The sequence below is a fragment of the Lissotriton helveticus genome, chromosome 7 (assembly GCF_964261635.1).
Source record: "Lissotriton helveticus chromosome 7, aLisHel1.1, whole genome shotgun sequence".
NCBI lineage: Eukaryota > Metazoa > Chordata > Amphibia > Caudata > Salamandridae > Lissotriton > Lissotriton helveticus.
In genome coordinates, this window is record NC_136068.1 from 1,859,771,537 (window position 1) to 1,859,789,625 (window position 18,089).

Genomic DNA, 18,089 nt, shown 5'->3' on the forward strand with positions numbered 1-18,089 from the left:
GAGGACGCTACTCATTACTTTCATTGCGGTATCTATGAGTGAAATTGGGCGATAATTTATAAGGTCTTCTTTATTCCCCTTTTTAAATATGGGAATGATAATAGATTCACCCAATGACTTGGGGATTATATCTGTGGCAGCTATATTAAGCACTCTGGTTAGGATGGGTCCCCATAAGGTAGGCACTGTTTTAAAAACATCAACCGGGACACCATCCGGGCCTGGGACCCATCCTCCTGCGCTCGCATGGATAGCCTGAATGACTTCCTAATTTTTAATGTTCAAGGGGAGGTTACTTCCCACATCTAATAGCCCATCCTGCCACATGATCGTCTCCCTATTGCTACCAAAAATGTTGGAGAAATGTTCCACCCATTTGTCCACTGGGAAAAAAGAGAAGAATTCTGCAGTGGTATCATTCTTCAAAAATGGGGCATTTATCGTCTCCCAGAAAAGTTTATTATTTTGAGTTTTTGCTGCACTAGCCACATTTTCCCAAGCCTCTTCCTTAAGTGTCCTTTTCCGGACCACTATGGCTGCCTTATATTCCTGCTATAAGGATTGAATGTTAGATAAGTCACCTGGAGATTGAGGCAGGGCATGCTTCAAGCCCCTTAGAGCTTTAGTGCAGGCACCGTCAAACCACCCCTTCTTCTTACTGCCTAGTGGCCCAGAAGTCTTTGTTAAAATAGATTTAATCACTTTAGTAATATTAAAGCACTTCTGGATCAGTACTAATGGAGTGATTTCCTCCTGAAGACAATATGCAATTTCACTTTGGTTGGAAGGTACTATTTTCCTCATTGTCAAGGAGGGATTGGCACCTGTCCATTTATTTGATACCCCATTTGTCCCAACAGGTTTTATATGATTAGCTGAGTTAAAAACATCCATCTTTTTACCCCAGAAAAAAAAGTTTGTTTTAGAAGGTTATGGTCACTAAACAATGAGGGTACCACAGTAAGGTTGCCACACGAGTGGCTTACAGAGGCAGAAACCAATACATGGTCAATTAAAAAATTAAAGTTTCTGCCTATAAAAGTTGGATTAGAGGACTCATTTATGCCACTGGCTCCTCTAAGGAGGTAAAAATTATATTTGACCATAATCTGATTGAGCGCTTCCCCGTAAGCATTGAGGCAACAATTATAAGATTCCTCGTCTATATTTATGAGGCCACATGGCTTTGTATTAGGAGCTCCACATGCCTGCAAGTTAAAATCTCCTGTCCAAATTAAAGCATACTCAGTATTGACTATGGATAAGAACTTTTCCAGACCCTAATCAATAGCTGTTACCACACTATCGCGTGGGCTGCCGAAGACATTGTTGTAAAAATGTACTATTATCAAATCTTTCACCCCTTGTTTATTTAGCCATAGCAATTGTGCATATGGGCCCACAATTATAACCTTCCTAACATTTACCATGATTTTATTGGAAATGAGGATTTGCAGGCCCCCTTTGCTCAGCCAGATTGTGATCTTATAGCTGCTAAAAAATGGGATGAATATCCTTCCACATGGACCTGGCTAATACACCAGATCTCGTGGAAGCATACAATATCATAGCCAAGGATGAAATTAGCCCAGTCAGATGTTAAGACCTTACCAGAAAGACCATTTACGTTCCAGGTAGCAAACATAAAAGCATCATTGTAGGAATTCTCTTCCTGGTGGTTTACTATCAGATTCACAGAGTCACTGCTTCTATCACCATTAATAGGCATAAAATAGTTTGCTGCTACTGAGGGTAAGTGCAAGGTGTTTACGCTTATAGGCTGTGGTCCCATAATGCTATTACCAGGTGCCATGGTATCACCAACTGCATCACTGGCTGGCTGTACACCAATCAATGTCCCCTGGCCACTGTAGATATGACCTTCAGGAGGGACAATCCTAATGCTATGGGCATTTTGAGTAAAATCCCTTGCTACAGAGTTCATAGATTTTATTCCCAAACTAAAAGAGTTGGTTGAGATTGGCCCTCTTTGCGTGGTCAAGCTAGGCAGAGGAGTAAGTCAATCTATGTCGTCCAGGGATGGGAGAATGTCAGATCTAATATATAAGGGCAATCTGAATCGTTCATGTGCATTAAGATAAGTGGGTCTCTGTTTTAAAGGGGAGTTAGTATTATGCATTGGGGGATAGAAAAAACCAAGGGGCTATACATTTATGCCACTTCTAATTGTACGATCATTACCGAGTCTGCATAAAACCTCAAATACCAATCTCAGTGATCTAAATGTAAGTACAATACAGTGACCGTTTTTTTGTCCCTTCTCCCCACCCAGCCTACTCGTCTCTCCATTTTGAACTTGCCAAAAAGGGCCTCAGTGAGCCAGTTTTTTGACCCGAGCCAACGGAGAGCCTTGTTTCTCAATCCCTCCCATGTTTCCTTAACCATGGGGGTGAGCTGCAGAACATTTGCTAGTATGATGGTATATGGAGTGGCTTCCGGGGGTAAATGTAATCTGGCCTCCTCCCTAACCAGCTGGGTTGTGCAGGGAATGGGCGGGGACTGGATATCTCTTGGCTTATTATAACCCAGGGCACCAGAGTAGGAAGTGCTGCTGAAGCCCTTATGACCTTCAGGCACTTTATCTGAAGTATGCGGGGGTTCCGTCTGCAAGAGGGGAGCTACCTTACCATCTTCCCGCACAAAATGTAAGGAGTTGTATGAAGGATTGATAAACGAAGTCTCGCGCCCTGTCTTTAAGAGATCCTCAATGGCAATAACTCTAGTCAACAATTTATCAACGGAATCAGAGGCAATATTATTATTAGATACGTTAGGTGCAACTGGTACAGCTAGGCCCGCACCATCCCCTACAATATCAGTGAAGTGTGACCCCTCTAATTTACCAATCAGGGTGGTCAATACAATATCCATGTGATCTAAACGACCTTGGAGCGAAGCGAGGCTGTTATCTAAAAGTTCTTTGAGGCGCATAAAAGCGATGTCAGAAACAGTCACCCCAGGGGTGTTTAGAACAACATCCCCCCGGGGTACATTATAAAGAAGTGGCAGAGGCGGCTTCAGTCTGCGTGCTGATGGAACAGGTATAAATTGTTACACTGTTGGCCTGCTGGGACCGTTTCGGTTGTTTGGTTTTTTAAATATGTGCTCCCCTCCTTCGCTTCACTAGTCGCTCCTTCGTTTTATCCTCATCATGGGGTTTAGAAGTCCGAGTTCTTGTAGCTCTGCCAAATCCTTAAGGGGTAGCTGCAGGGATTACTTCCTAGATGGATACGATATAGGATTGTGACTGGCCTTGGGTGATAGGAGACGTTTGAATATGAGGAGCAACTCCCAAGTTAATATGACCCAGGGAAAGGCCCCTCTGCAATGGTATGGGATCCAGAGAGAGACGCCTCTCAGTTAGTGCATACTTGTGGCTAAGCATTGATTCTGCCATAACAATAAAGGTGTCCAAGGTCCCCGCAACTCCCTTGTGCTTGCTCATTATTAAACTCCGATGTTAACAACACCACATGCGCAGATAATGGTGAACAACAGTATAGGAATGCCACAGTACCTGGAAATAGTTAATAATTAGTTCAAATAGCCCTCCCATCCGTTGTTAGAGGGGTGGCCCAGCCCAGACTCTTCCGGGCGATGACAAGCGCAGACGGGCCCGCCCTTGGCCCAGGCACACCTATTCGCGTCCCGCGCTGCGGGTGCCCGTTGCCGCTTTTAAAGCACCGTTTGGCGCTGAAAGCTGACTTCTGGGGCCGGGTGCCACGAGGAGAGTGCTGGCAGATTTGCGCATCCCCCAGGACTAGGGCGCAAGTGGCAGGAAGCAAGAGCAGGTGGCAGGAGCAGGCGGCAGGTAGGAGCGGGACTCTAAAACACATCCCCTCTGCTTGACAAGTCAAATAAGACCTCATATTTTCTGCACTATAAATGATGTTTCCTATAAGGCAGTTTTGGAGGAACATCTTGTAGGGTATTCACAGGTTAATCATTTTAACAGTATGACAGCAATATGATGATAACAGGAATGCAGTGTTTTTTCTGAAATGATGTAATTTCAGATGTCATAAGTGTTGTTATCAATGCTATAATTTCACATGCTTAAAGTCATATAATATGCAAGGGCATAACACATCTAAGGAGGAGTTTCAGTTAATGTACTGTGACAAGACTGTGTACAAAGGTGAGTGACTTGTAGTAAATTGAAGTTGGTGCATAAATTCAAAATGTAAGTTAGAACTATAACTATAGAATGTCTAATGTTTGTATAGTTTAGGTTGGATTTGAATATAGGATGTTTTCCTAATTATTGCTTATCTTTAACATTAGTTTTTTTCATAGAGTTTAAAGTTTTTTATTTTTAAATAAACATATGTTTCACATTGTAGTGTACAGTGTCATTTAACTGAGTGTTTCTAAGTGCATGCTATTTCACTATACCCCACTCCACTGTATGCCACTACAATCTAGGCCAGTCCACTATACACCACTTTACTGCCACTTCATTGTACGCTACTCCGCTCTATGCCATTCCACTTTACGCCATACCACTTTAAGCTATTACAGTGTGTGCCATTACACTCTATGGCTCTCCACTGTACAATATTCCACTATATGCTACTCCAGTCTACGTCACTCCACTGTATGCTACTGCACTGTATGCTATTCCGCTGTATGCCGCTGTGCCTTACGCCACTCCACTGTACACCACTCTACTGTACACTACTCCACTATACCAACTCCACTGTACACAATCCCTCTGTACACAACTATACTCTACGACACTTTGCTATGACCTATTCCACCGTACTCCACTCCACTGTATGCCTCTCCAATATACACCACGCCACTGTACACCACTCCACTGCAATCAATCAATCAATCACTGCATTTATAGAGCGTGCTACTCACCCGTGAGGGTCTCAAGGCGCTGACGGGGGGGGGGGGATTCTGCTACTGCTCGAATAGCCAGGTCTTGAAGTGTTTCCTGAAGGTGAGGTGGTCCTGGGTCAGTCGTAGGTGTGAAGGGAGGGAGTTCCATGTTTTGGCTGCCAGGTTGGAGAATGATCTTCCTCCGGTGGTGGTTCTGTGAATCCATGGGATGGTGGCGAGGGCGAGGCTGATGGAGCGGAGCTGGCGGGTGGGGGTGTAGAACGAGAGGCGTTTGTTGAGGTATTCGGGGCCCATGTCGTGGAGCGCTTTGTGTGCGTGGGTGAGGAGCCTGAACGTGATCCTCTTGCTGACCGGGAGCCAGTGCAGGTTTCTCAGGTGGGCGGATATGTGGCTGTGGCGAGGAATGCGGAGGATGAGTCGTGCGGAGGCGTTCTGTATGCGTTGTAGTCATTTCTTGAGTTTGGCGGTGGTTCCTGCGTATAGGGTGTTTCCGTAGTCCAGTCAGCTGGTGACGGGGGCGTGGGTGACAGTCTTTCTGGTTTCGGTTGGGATCCACTTGAAGATTTTTCAGAGCATGCGCTGGGTGTTAAAGCAAGAGGACGAGTTGGCGTTGACTTGCTTGGTCATTGAGAGGGAGGAGTCCAGGATGAATCCCAGGTTGCGAGCGTGGTCCGAGGGTGTCGGCGCAGAGCCCTGCGCCGTGGGCCACCAGGAGTCGTCCCAGGTGAGTGGGGATTGTCCGAGGGTGAGGACTTCGGTCTTGTCTGAGTTCAGCTTCAGGTGGCTGAGCTTCATCCATTCTGCGACGTCTTTCATTCCTTCCTGGAGGTTGTTTTTGGCAGTGGCTGGGTCTTTGGTGAGAGAGAGTATCAGCTGGGTGTCGTCGGCGTAGGAGATGATGTTGATGTTGTGTTTGCGTGCGATGGCGGCGAGGGGGGTCATGTAGATATTGAAGAGGGTTGGGCTGAGCGAGGAGCCTTGGGGGACACCGCAGATGATCTCGGTGGCCGCTGAGCGGAAGGGAGGGAGGCGGAACCTCTGGGTTCTGCCGGAGAGGAACGAGGTGATCCAGTCCAGGTCCTTTCCTTGGATCCCAGTGCTGAAGAGGCAGGTTATTAGGGTGCGGTGGCATACGGTATCAAAGGCTGCCGAGAGGTCCAGGAGGATGAGAGCGGTTGTTTCTCCGTTGTCCATCCTGGTCCTGATGTCGTCGGTGGCTGCGATGAGGGCGGTCTCGGTGCTGTGGTTGGCTCGAAATCTGGACTGGGACGGGTCGAGCGAGTTGTTTGCCTCAAGGAATGCAGTCAGCTGTTTATTGACGGTCTTCTCGATGACTTTTGCCGGGAAGGAAAGAAGAGAAATGGGGCGGAAGTTTTTGAGGTCTTTGGGGTCTGCCGTGGGTTTTTTCAGAAGGGGGTTGATTTCTGCGTGCTTCCAGCTCTCAGGGAAGGTGGCTGACGTGAAGGAGTTGATAATGACGTTCCGGAGGTGGGGTGCGATGATGATGTTGGCTTTGTTGAAGATATGATGGGGGCATAGGTCAGAGGGGGAGCCGGAGTGGATGGTGTTCATGACGTGGGAGGTGTCTTCTGTGCGGATGGGGGTCCAGGTGCTGAGGGTGGTGGTGGGGGTCGTTGGTTCGGTGACTGGAGGCGGAGTCTGGGGTCCAAAGCTGTCGTGTATATCTGTGATCTTGCGGTGGAAGAATGTGGCGAGGGAGTTGCAGAGGTCTTGTGATGGTGTGATGTCGCTGCTGCTGGCACTGGGGTTGGAGAGCTCTTTGACGATGCTGAAGAGTTCCTTGCAGTTGTGGGTGTTGTTGTCTAGCCGCTCTTTGAACGATGCCCTTTTGGTGGTGCGGATCATCTGGTGGTGTTCGCGAGTGGCGTTCTTGAGGGCTGTCAGGTTTTCTGTTGTCCGTTCGTGGCGCCATGTTTTTTCGAGGGTTTGGCAGGATTTCTTTGATTCTTTGAGGGCGTCTGTGAACCATGATGTTTTCCTGTTGCCGGTCTTGCTTGGGGGGTTCTGCAGTGGGGCAAGGTCGTCGGCGCAGTAGGTGATCCACTGTGCGAGGTTGTGGGCTGCTTTGTTGGTGTTCGCGGTGTCGGCTGGCGGGTTCTGGTTTAGTGATGAGAGGAGCTGGTCTGTGGTGATTTTGATCCAGCATCTGCGGGGAATTTGTCGTGTGCAGTGGTGCGATGTATTCTTTTCGAAGGTGAAGTGGATGCGTCTGTAGTCGGTCCAGTGTAGTACGGTGGAGTGGCGGAAGGAGACGTGGTTGCTGGCGGAGAAGATGGGGTTGAGCGTGTGGCCGGCGAGGTGGGTGGGGGTGTTCACCAGTTGTTTGAGTCCGAGGTTGGCGAGGTTGTCGAGCACGGTGGAGGTGCTGTTGTCGTTGTTTTTCTCCAGGTGGAAGTTCAGGTCCCCTAAGAGGATGTATTCTGGTGAGGCTAGGGCGTGCGGGCTGATGAAGTCGGCGATGGTTTCGCTGGGGGTCTGTAGATGAGCGTTCCTCTAAGGGTGGTCTTGGGGTCGGTATGAATCTAGAAGTGTAGGTGTTCGGCGGCGGAGAGTGTGTCTTCGATGTTGGTCGTGATGTTGATGGTGTTCCTGTAGACGATGGCGATTCCTCCTCCGGTTTGGTTGACGCGGTCCTTCCGTGTGATTTTGTAGCCGTCCGGGATGGCTATGGCGATGTCAGGGGCCGAGGAAGCGTTCATCCAGGTTTCCATGAGGAAGGTGACATCTGGTGCTGTTGTGCGAAGAGGTCCCAGAGTTCGACAGCGTGTTTGTGGACGGAGCGGGTGTTGAGGAGGATGCACTTTAGGTTGTTGTTGCTGTTGCTGCTGTGTTTGGTGGTCGGGGGCAGGTTCGAAGGCAGGTGAATTTGCAGGCTTTGCTGGCAAAGGGTCCGTGGGATCATTTCTGGGTGGCTCGGTAGCAGGCGGGTGGTTGTCTGGTGTTGAGTGCGTTGAGGGTGGTGGAGTCATATCTTAGTCGGGTACTCTGGGTGGGGCGGGGGTCAGGGATTCTGGCGTTGGACGCGGTCCAGGTGCGGACGGGCTTGTCTTTGGCGCGCCTCCATATGAGGGGCTGTGGGAGGGAGGAGCAGCTGGGAGGTGGGAGCGGAGTGGCGGATGGGACAGCGGGGGGCGGGGCCGCAGGGACGCAGCGGCGGGAAAAGGTGGCACGGAGGGGAAACGGGGGAGTGGGGCAGGGAGGCACAGAGAAACGAAGGGAGACAACAGTGATCAGGGGGTACAGAATGCAAAAAAATGGAGGAGAGGGGTACAAGGGCACAGAAAACAAAGGGAGGCAACAGTGATCAGGCACAGAAGGACTTACTCAGGCAGCAGCGAGAGCACTAGCAGGGCAGCGCCACAGGAGGACCGGACGGCGACCTACCTGCTGGCAGGGTCAAGGGTCGCACTGCACTGTATGCCACTCCACTCTATGCTATTCCATTCTATGCCGCTCCACTGTATGCAGCTCACTCTATCTCACTGCATGGTAGTCCTCTCTACGCAAATTCAGTCTATGGTATTTTACTGCATGCCACTCCATTGTATTGTGCTCGACTCTACCACACTCCACTGTATGCTATTCCACTATACCCCACTTTACTGTATGCTATTCCACTCTACCCCACTCCAATGTACGCCACTACAGTTTAGGACACCTCACTATAGGCCACTCGACTGTACGCCATTTCACTCCACTCCATTCCACTCTACACCACACCGCAGTGCGCCTTGACACTCTACGCAAACAACACTCAATACCATGACACTGCTTGCCACAATACTCTATGATACAACACTCTATGATATAACACTGTATGACACTGCACTACTCCAGTCTATGCCACTCAAGTCTACTCTGCTCTACAAATCTCTACCCCATTCTACCAAACTGTACTCTACTGTATACTGATAAACTGTACTTCAGTTTATGTCACTATAGAACACTGTCTACTCTATGCAACTCTCCCAGACTGTACTCGACTCTACAACACTCTACGCAACTCCCTCAACACCACTTCACCAGAATGTACTTCACTTCACTCTACAACACACTACTCCACTCTACTAAACTCTACTCCAATCTGCGCCACTTCACTTAATGGCACTGTATCCCACTTGACTCTACAACACTGTAAGCCACTCTAGTCTGTGACTGTTTCTCACACTCTATGACACAGCATACCACTCCACTCAGTAACAGTTTACACCACTCTATATTATGCCACTACACTGTACTCCACTCCACGCCACAGCACTATACGAGATGTCATTCTACTGTATGGTAGTTTGAAAGTGTACCCCATCCTACGCCAATGGATGATACTCCAATGAATGCCGCCCCACTCTACAGCACTCCACCACATTCTATACCACTGTTCCACACTGTACGCTGCTACACTCCACTGTAGAACACTCTACTGCACTTTACAACACTCTACTCCACTCCAACACACACTATGTAACTACCGCTATGCCTTTCCACCACACTTTACTCCACTCTTCTCTATGACATACTACCCCCCTGTTCTCAAAATGTACTCTACAACGCGACTGTATGCCACTCCCCTCTACTAGACTCTGTGACACTCAACTCTACAACACTCTATACCACTACACTCTACCACACTCCATGACACTGTACGCACTCCATTCTACAATACAACACACCACTCCCCTCCCCTCCACTCCACTGTACCACACAGTACTCAGCTATATAACATTTTACGACACTGTATGATACAACAGGCCACTATGCTCCGCTCCACGCTATATGCTGCACAACATACTACTCCACTGTATAACAGGATACTACACTCAATCCTATTCGACTCCACTTCACTCGACCCCACTGAATGATACTATAGCTCACTCTATGCCACCATTCAACACTCCATTCTATGCCAGTACATTGTATGACACCCTACTGTATTATTTACAACTCCACTCTACAACACTCTACTACACTCTAGGCCTCTATATGACACTTTAATCCACTCCATAACCCTCCAGGACTACGCTGTATGACACTCTAGCACATTCTTCTCCACTCCTCTCTATGACATGCCACTCCCCTATATGACAACACTCGCCAACACTGTACACCACTATACCATGATTTAAAACACATTTTTATTAAAAAATAAAAAGCATTTAAATTCAATGAAAAAAACAAAAGTTAAAGAAAAGTTATAATTGGACAACTTTATTTATTCCTCCCATAGAAACCAAAGTTAAACTATACAAACATTAGAAATTCTAAGGTTTTATTTATAACTTACATATCTAATTTATGCACCACCTTGAATTTACTACAAATCACGCACCTCTGTACACAGTGTTGTCACCTCATTCTCTATTCTACATTAACTACATATACACACACATAAAATACATTTATACACACATGTTTCTTCATCATAATGGGAGCCCCCAAACCACGCTACAAAGATTTACCATTTTCAGCTCCATTAGAATTATACAGCATGTTTATCTAAATTAAGTGTCAAGATTGCCTAATTTATGCAAACAAGAAAAATTATGCAGCAGATTGTCTGACTGTTCATTTTCCATCCATTTGAGCTACAAGCAACATTTCTCTAGACATCTGCAAATTATGTGGCACTGTATGTGACAAATGTGGCAAATGCATAATTATGTGGTATATTAAGCAGGCACAGAATCATAAAATCCACTTGCCCTCAGGATTATCCATTGTTTTAGCAGTCATTTATTAGTAATTAGTGCCTAGTGTTAGTTGCATTTTTATGGAAATTGATTTTTTAAGCTAAGACCCTCTAAATAAACATGTGATTCAAAAAATCCATCACCGATATAAAGTGCATATGTGGTCCTCTTTTACCGTCCCACGATTAGTTTGTTATTTACAAACCACTTGGCCGTTAGCCTTGTTGTTATGATGTCACCAAAATCTCTTGTTAATATTGGAGCTGGTCACAAGGTGAAGTTTGTAGTACACTTAGGGGTCGATTCTGATCCGGTAAAAAGCGCTGCGAATTGCCGTTCGGAGCATTTTTCCCGTACGAATCGTACCCTACAACGTCCCCCGTACGTACGACGAAGTACTATTCGTACCAGGAGCTGGACTCCGTACAAATCGTACAGGGACCGTACAAATCAAATCCCTGTACTAATCTCCCTCGGAACCCGCTGTACGCGACATCTGTACGGTTCGTGGCTGCTTTTTCCGAACCGGCAAGTACGATTCGTGTTGGGTACGCACCGTACAACCCTTTTTCTACGGGAGCTGAAAACAGCCGTAAAAGCAGAGTTCGCCCCGGAACAGGTACAGAGACCCCCCCCCCCTGGTACTGTGCGCAGCTGCGGTTGGTAGGGGAGTACCTGCCGGGGCGGTGACGTGGGGAGGGGGAGGGGCAGGCTGGGGGTTAGTAATATATGGATAATGGAGGTTTGTAGGTAAGTAAACATTTAAATAAATCAAACGAATTTCGTTGCGCGCACTGCATTGCATTTGAGGATGCAGTGCATGCAACGAAATTCGTTTGATTTATTTAAATGTTTACTTACCTGCAAACCTCCATTATCCATACATTACTAACCCCCACCCTGCCCCTCCCCACGTCACTGCCCCGGCAGGTACTCCCCTACCGACCGCGGCTGACGGTGCGTATACCCCATGATCACAGGGGTACGGTGCGTACCCCCCATGATCGCAGGGGTACGGTGCGTACCCCTGCGAGGATGTATGACGTTACAACGCATACTTTTACAACGACTACCATTACAACAAATTTTTTACAACGCAAAAACTTTTACAACGCATACCATTACAACGCAAGATTTTACAACGCAAGTACCTTTACAACGCATACCATTACAACGTAAATATTGGTAAGTATATAATATTTTTTTTAATATAAATTATTTTAAATTATTAAAATATAATTACATTTTAATTAATTTAATTTAAATATAATTTTAATTTATTTTTACAAATTAACCCTGTACCCCAAAAACCCAAAACTGACCCTGAACCCTAAAAATTTTTTTTTAATTTAAATTAATTTAAATTATTAAAATATAATAAATTTTTATTTAATTACATTTAATTAATTTAATTTAAATATAATTTTTTTTTATTTTTACAAATTAACCCTGTACCCCAAAAACCCAAAACTGTCCCTGAACCCTAAAAATACCCCTTTACACAAAAACTGAAAACTGACCCTGAACCCTAAAAATACCCCTTTACCCAAAAACTGAAAACTGACCCTGAACCCTAAAAATACCCCTTTACCCAAAAACTGAAAACTGACCCTGAACCCTAAAAATACCCCTTTACCCAAAAACTGAAAACTGACCCTGAACCCTAAAAATACCCCTTTACCCAAAAACTGAAAACTGACCCTGAACCCTAAAAATGCCCCTTTACACAAAAACTGAAAACTGACCCTGAACCCTAAAAATACCCCTTTACCCAAAAACTGAAAACTGACCCTGAACCCTAAAAATACCCCTTTACCCAAAAACTGAAAACTGACCCTGAACCCTAAAAATACCCCTTTACCCAAAAACTGAAAACTGACCCTGAACCCTAAAAATACCCCTTTACCCAAAAACCCAAACATATAATATTTTAAAAATAATTAAATACTTACCAATACTTACGTTGTAATGGTATGCGTTGTAAAGGTACTTGCGTTGTAAAATCCTGCGTTGTAATGGTATGCGTTGTAAAAGTTTTTGCGTTGTAAAAGTTTCGTAATGGTAGTTCGCTGTAAAAGTTGCGTTGTAAAGGTTGTTTCCCCCCTGCGATCATGGGGGGTACGCACCATACGGTGTGTATGTGAATGTGCGCTTTTCCCTACGAATAGCCCTTACCTGACGTGGACCGTACGAATTGCGTCCTGATACCCCGTTCCGGATCGTACTCGTCGAGTCGTACGGTGTGTGTACGAGTCGTACCGAAACGGCTCCGGATGCAAATCGTACGGACGAGAATTTTACCGGACCGGAATCGGCCCCCAAGTAGTATTACAGTACTACTACTAACATTCTGCAAAATGTTATTCACAAACCTACATGTGAGACTCTCTGCCTCTTCCTTCTTTCATGTGTGAAAATCTCCGCCCGACTGCGTAGATCTCCCTACACTTATGGATACGGTTTAGTAGAATACGTCGGAGAGACAAGGGGTCAGTGTAGAGGAAAATTGAAGAATAGTGCCTACACGATTTGTCAACAAAAGTTCAAAGAGAAAATTCAAGCGTTCTTTGAAAGTTTCAAGTTCGTGGTTTTTATTTTTTGGTTACATCTGCGGAAAAAGGACAGCCGACACGTGTTTCGCCCTAGTGGCCTATTGGCCGTGGGCTTTTTCAAGGCAAAAGTCAGTTGTGCGGACGGTTGCATTCATGATGCTGTAAGAAGCCGGTATGTGATATCTGCGGTCCTGGAACAAAAAAGGGGTCAGTGGCAGTAAAATGAGGAATACTTAGTACTAAATAGGAGGGTAAGAAGGAGGTGTAAGAAGGGGTCAAGGGAAGGTTAAGGAGGAGTTTAGGAAGGGCCACACACCTGCCAACAGAAGAATAAGCCTATTACTATACAAAAATAGCACTTCTATTGTAACTAGAACCAAAAAAGAACCCAAAGCAGTTGTAATTGTACTCCAGCTCAGAGCTGAAGTCCAGCATCACAAATTATCAAAACACTGGTACTGCAACACCCTCCCAAAGAAAATAACGGAAGGCCATAGGTAATAATGCTGAAATAAATAAATTAATTTAAACTTTAAAAAAATATATAAATGCAATTTAAAGTAAAAAAATAAAATATATAATATATATACATGTAGCATTTTTTTAAATAATTAAATTGTTTGAAAATAATTCGATTCATAATTTTTATCTTTCGAATTATTCTAAAGAGTCTACTTTAGTTTCACATTTATTTTTCAAATACATCTTCAAAAAATAATTTCATTTTAATAAACAATACATTTTAATGACAAATTTTATTGAAAATTTAATTTGTAGCAGTGAAGCACGTTTTTAAGTTTTGCCCTACATTTAAAAAATATATCAAATTTATGTACATTAAGATTTAACTTAAAATATCTTTATTATCTTTTTAAAGTTTATTAAACTTTTTTGCTTCACCATAACAGTTACCCTAGAGAGAAAGCCACCTCCCTGGCACAGACGTTCGTCTATGTGTGAAAAGTTAATATTAGTAGCTTGACACTACCCCTTGAATTCAGATGTTGGGGACATATAAGTCTACACTTTACATTAACTTTACTCTCGGAAATGGTGAACAGCCAAATAGGGCTAATTCAAATCTCTTTTTCCAAACCCACACACAAGCACAAACACACACTGTAGTTATAGTTCAGCCATTCTGAGAAGGCATTTATGCAAGTATCATGGTCACTCTAGCCCCAGAAACTGCTCTGCTCATCTACTTCAGCTCTTACAGTAGAATGCACTAGCCATTAAGTAACCAGCCTGCCTTGTCCAGAAAACCAGCCCATATAGATACAAAAACAGCCTACAGTAGCCTTTAGTTCAGCCCTTCTGGTATAGCTCTTTTGCCAGATAGACCAAATCGAGGTTGGGAGGGCAAACTGGACTCCCCAGTTATTTGGTGGAAATTCAGTTTTACCAAATTGTTGGTCTGCTAAGCAACGCCAATTGAAAGCCTCATTTCTGGACCTAGGACATTTGTTCTGCTCCAACCTCCTGAACACATTAAAAAAATGTCAAGCACTAGTACTGTCCCTCCAGGGTTTAATTGTTGGATCAGATCTTGCCACAGAGACTATTCTCCAGAGACCACTCGCCCTTGGCCAAATAATTACTAAAGAACATTGATGACACTCTAATTGTTTCTTGCCCACTGTTTTCTAGTGAATGTCTGCATGGATTACTAAGGTATGTTGCAATGCAAGGCTTCAACAGTGCTTGTGGTTTCTTAAACCCAAGTTAAGATACACATTTTAAACTTTCTATACTTTTTACAGAGATGAATTTTATGGCGACACTTGCAGGCTTCTATCTTTGTTGAAATGACTAATTTATTCTGTCTCATATTGTGTCTGTTCACTAGTCTTTCTGTAGTGCACCTTGTTTCTGTTTGTCTCTGTTTTTGCTACTATTTTTGTTTGCCTTTCTCTCTGTCATTATTTCTTTATGTGCCTCTACTCCTACTATTTCCTTTTTTCTCTCTATGTCTCCCAATGTCACAATTGCCTTATTTCTGCTTTAATCTAGTTCTAGCTGCTTTTGTTCTTATAGTTAATTTTGTTTTTCATTCAACCCATTCTTCATGATTGACCCTCTGTCCAAACTGAGGGCTTTGGTTGCGAAAACTTAGAACACTGCAACATTGATCCCCCTTGCTTTTGCTTTAACCCCTTGCCTATTTTGACAATTTGTATTAGAGTTGAAGACCGCTTTTCTGCCACATGTCAGATGATGGTTTACTGTATATTGTCTAGTGGTTTTAGCACAGTGGATTCTGCAAAAAGCTTTAACAGATATCAGGCAAGGTTGGGCTTTCTGAAGACTCTACGTAGGGTTTTTCAGTAAACAGAAAAATTGGCACACATCAGGTAGCGGTGAAAGTAGAAAAAATACAAAATAGGGACAGTGCTACTTGGTCAGGGGGAACCCAAAACCCCTGAAATAGAGTAGGCCGAGGCCAACCGTGTATAATGCAAACCAGTGATACTTCCAACCCGGTTCTAATGGTCGGTTCTAGTGGCAGTTGAGCTCTATCCGTATCCTGCAGGCTTTCCTGTTCTGACGGCTGCACCCGCCCGTTATTTTCACGGCTCCCACTACACGGGCATCGAGCCCTCATTACTTATCGCCACCATTGGCCATTTCCTACACTTTACCCATTAGAACCGGGTTGGAAGTATCACCGGTACCCCGATCCCGTTTAATTTTGGATCTATTCAGCCCTGAAGAGTCACAGGCTAATTCCCGATTGACGAAACACGTGTTGGCTTGTTTCTTCTTGGGATCTCCTCTTGAAGGAGGACCACAGTCACAAGGTTTGGCTATCTCTTGACCCCTGTCACCGGAACAGAAGGATCCACAAAAGCAGCAAGGGCTGTGCAAGCCAGGGGAGGGGCAGGGGGGTCAAATACTATAACCCTATGTGTGCAACATAGTGCTCATTCACAATGATCGTGTTTTTGAAGATCTTTCTTGAAGCATTCATCAATTTCCATGCTTTCCCTTTCAGAAGTTGAACTTGTTGATGAACCAGATTATCAGTTACTGGATATGTCGCTGTCTCCAGATGAAGAAGACCTACAAGAGTTTGAATTTCTTGATGTGACCGAGATCCCACTTCAAGAAGGAGAACCCATGGCTAGGCAGAAACAACTAATCAGTGGGAATGGGGAAGATGGCAATGAAGAAGAGGCTAGCTAAGAATCAGAGAGAGGATACGGAAGAGGGAGAGGGAGGGGCAGTGGGGAGGAAGAGGAAAGAGTCATGGAAAAGAAAAACACAAGGTAACTGGGGAGGCAGAAGAAAAGGGTAAATGGGTAGAAAAAGTGAGGAAGGAAAGAACTGCCATAGGCATAGTAGAATAAAAGGGGGCAAGACAAAAAAGTGAAAAAAGCAATTGAAAGTGAGTGAAGAACTTGGAGGGCTGGGGAAGGGGATGAGTCTTTGACAATGTTATATCATTTCTCCACTATTCCTCTGCGCTTTTTCTAAAAAGTGCGAATACTGGGAAGAAATATTGTAAAACTTCAAATTAGAATAAATATGGCTTTTCAAAGTCGATGCACGGATCTGGTTCATTTATTATTTTGAGAATGGTTTATTGTTCTTGTAAGAGATTGGGGCCAAGAGTGAAAGGACATAAAGGAAGAATGGAAAGGAACTATGAAAGAAGATGGAGATGGGGACACACGAAGCTAAAGGAATAACACAGATCAATTCATGAAAAGAACATATGCAAAGAGGACTACCTATGTTGAGTTGCACGTGTGTATTGCTTCTAATTTTGCTGCTTACCCACACACAGCCCTCATTTGCTGACACCTTAAATAAGACACTACTTGATTTTAGTATCAAACACTACCACCCACATTATAGAGAAGCTTTCAATGTGATCTGGCAGCTTTGCTTGATGCAAGTGTACCACTGATAAGGCAATGTGTACTAGAATATCAATGCTTTCTGGTAGCACAAACTGAGACTTATGGAACACTAAACAAAAGGAAGGGCTCCTATTAAATAGAAGGAAAGACCGGCAGTCAGATACATTTGCACTTTATCCTCATGAAAGAATAAACAAGGATAAAATAATAAAGATATAAAAAAAATTGCTTTGGGCCGCATTCTATTCCACTATTTTTAGCTTGTACATGCCATTACACTAAGGAAGCAAAAACATTCCAGACATGAAAAACAATCTCTAGCCCAAGTGAATATTTAGTGGCTTAAATTATAGAAGCATTATATCCCTCAATGTTTGCGCTCTTATCTAGTTTCATGTAATTTGTTTTTAGCATCTGTAATTTATATCTATATTTATATCTATATTTATTGCTATGCCAATGAAAATGAAAATGGCCCAATAATGCATGGTATGAGAAGCAACCTTACTAATAATCATATATACACATCTACATATTGCACTGATTTCCGGCCTAGTACTACATCTTAAAGTCACACATTAACATGTCCCTCTAAATATGCGGGTGCTGACTACTGGTGACTATATTGCACCCCTACAAATTTCAGAATAACATGGTGCTCTATCATGTACAAGGCAGTGTAAAGCCACGTTAAGTGGCTTAACACGGTATACAACCTTTACCACGCAATACCATTACCACGCATCTTTTACAACGTAAAGACTTTTACCACGCATACTTTTACAACGGATACTATTACAACGCAAGTACTTTTACAACGCATGTACTTTTACAACGCATTTCGTAAAATAAAGGGGTATTTTAAGGGTTAAGGGTTAGGTTTGGGTTTTTGGGTACAGGGGTATTTTTAGGGTTCCGGGCTAGGTTTGGGTTTTTGGGTACAAGGGTATTTTTAGGGTTCAGGGCTAGGTTTGGGTTTTTGGGTACAGGGGTATTTTTAGGGTTCAGGGCTAGGTTTGGGTTTTTGGGTACAGGGGTATTTTTAGGGTTCAGAGCTAGGTTTGGGTTTTAAATAAAAATAAATTAAAATTAAA

The 18,089-nt window shown here is 44.2% G+C and overlaps 1 protein-coding gene across 1 annotated transcript in view; it reads left to right on the top strand.

Annotated features, from left to right (window-relative positions):
- Nucleotides 1–16,323, top strand: part of LOC144767796 (uncharacterized) — a 126,947-nt gene extending 110,624 nt beyond the window's left edge. Inside the window, exon 4 of the mRNA XM_078651175.1 lies at nt 16,125–16,323. Within this exon, the coding sequence (XP_078507301.1) occupies nt 16,125–16,315 (191 nt within the window). The 3' untranslated portion in view covers nt 16,316–16,323. The remainder of the gene's footprint in view (nt 1–16,124) is intronic.
- Nucleotides 16,324–18,089: the final 1,766 nt, after the last annotated feature.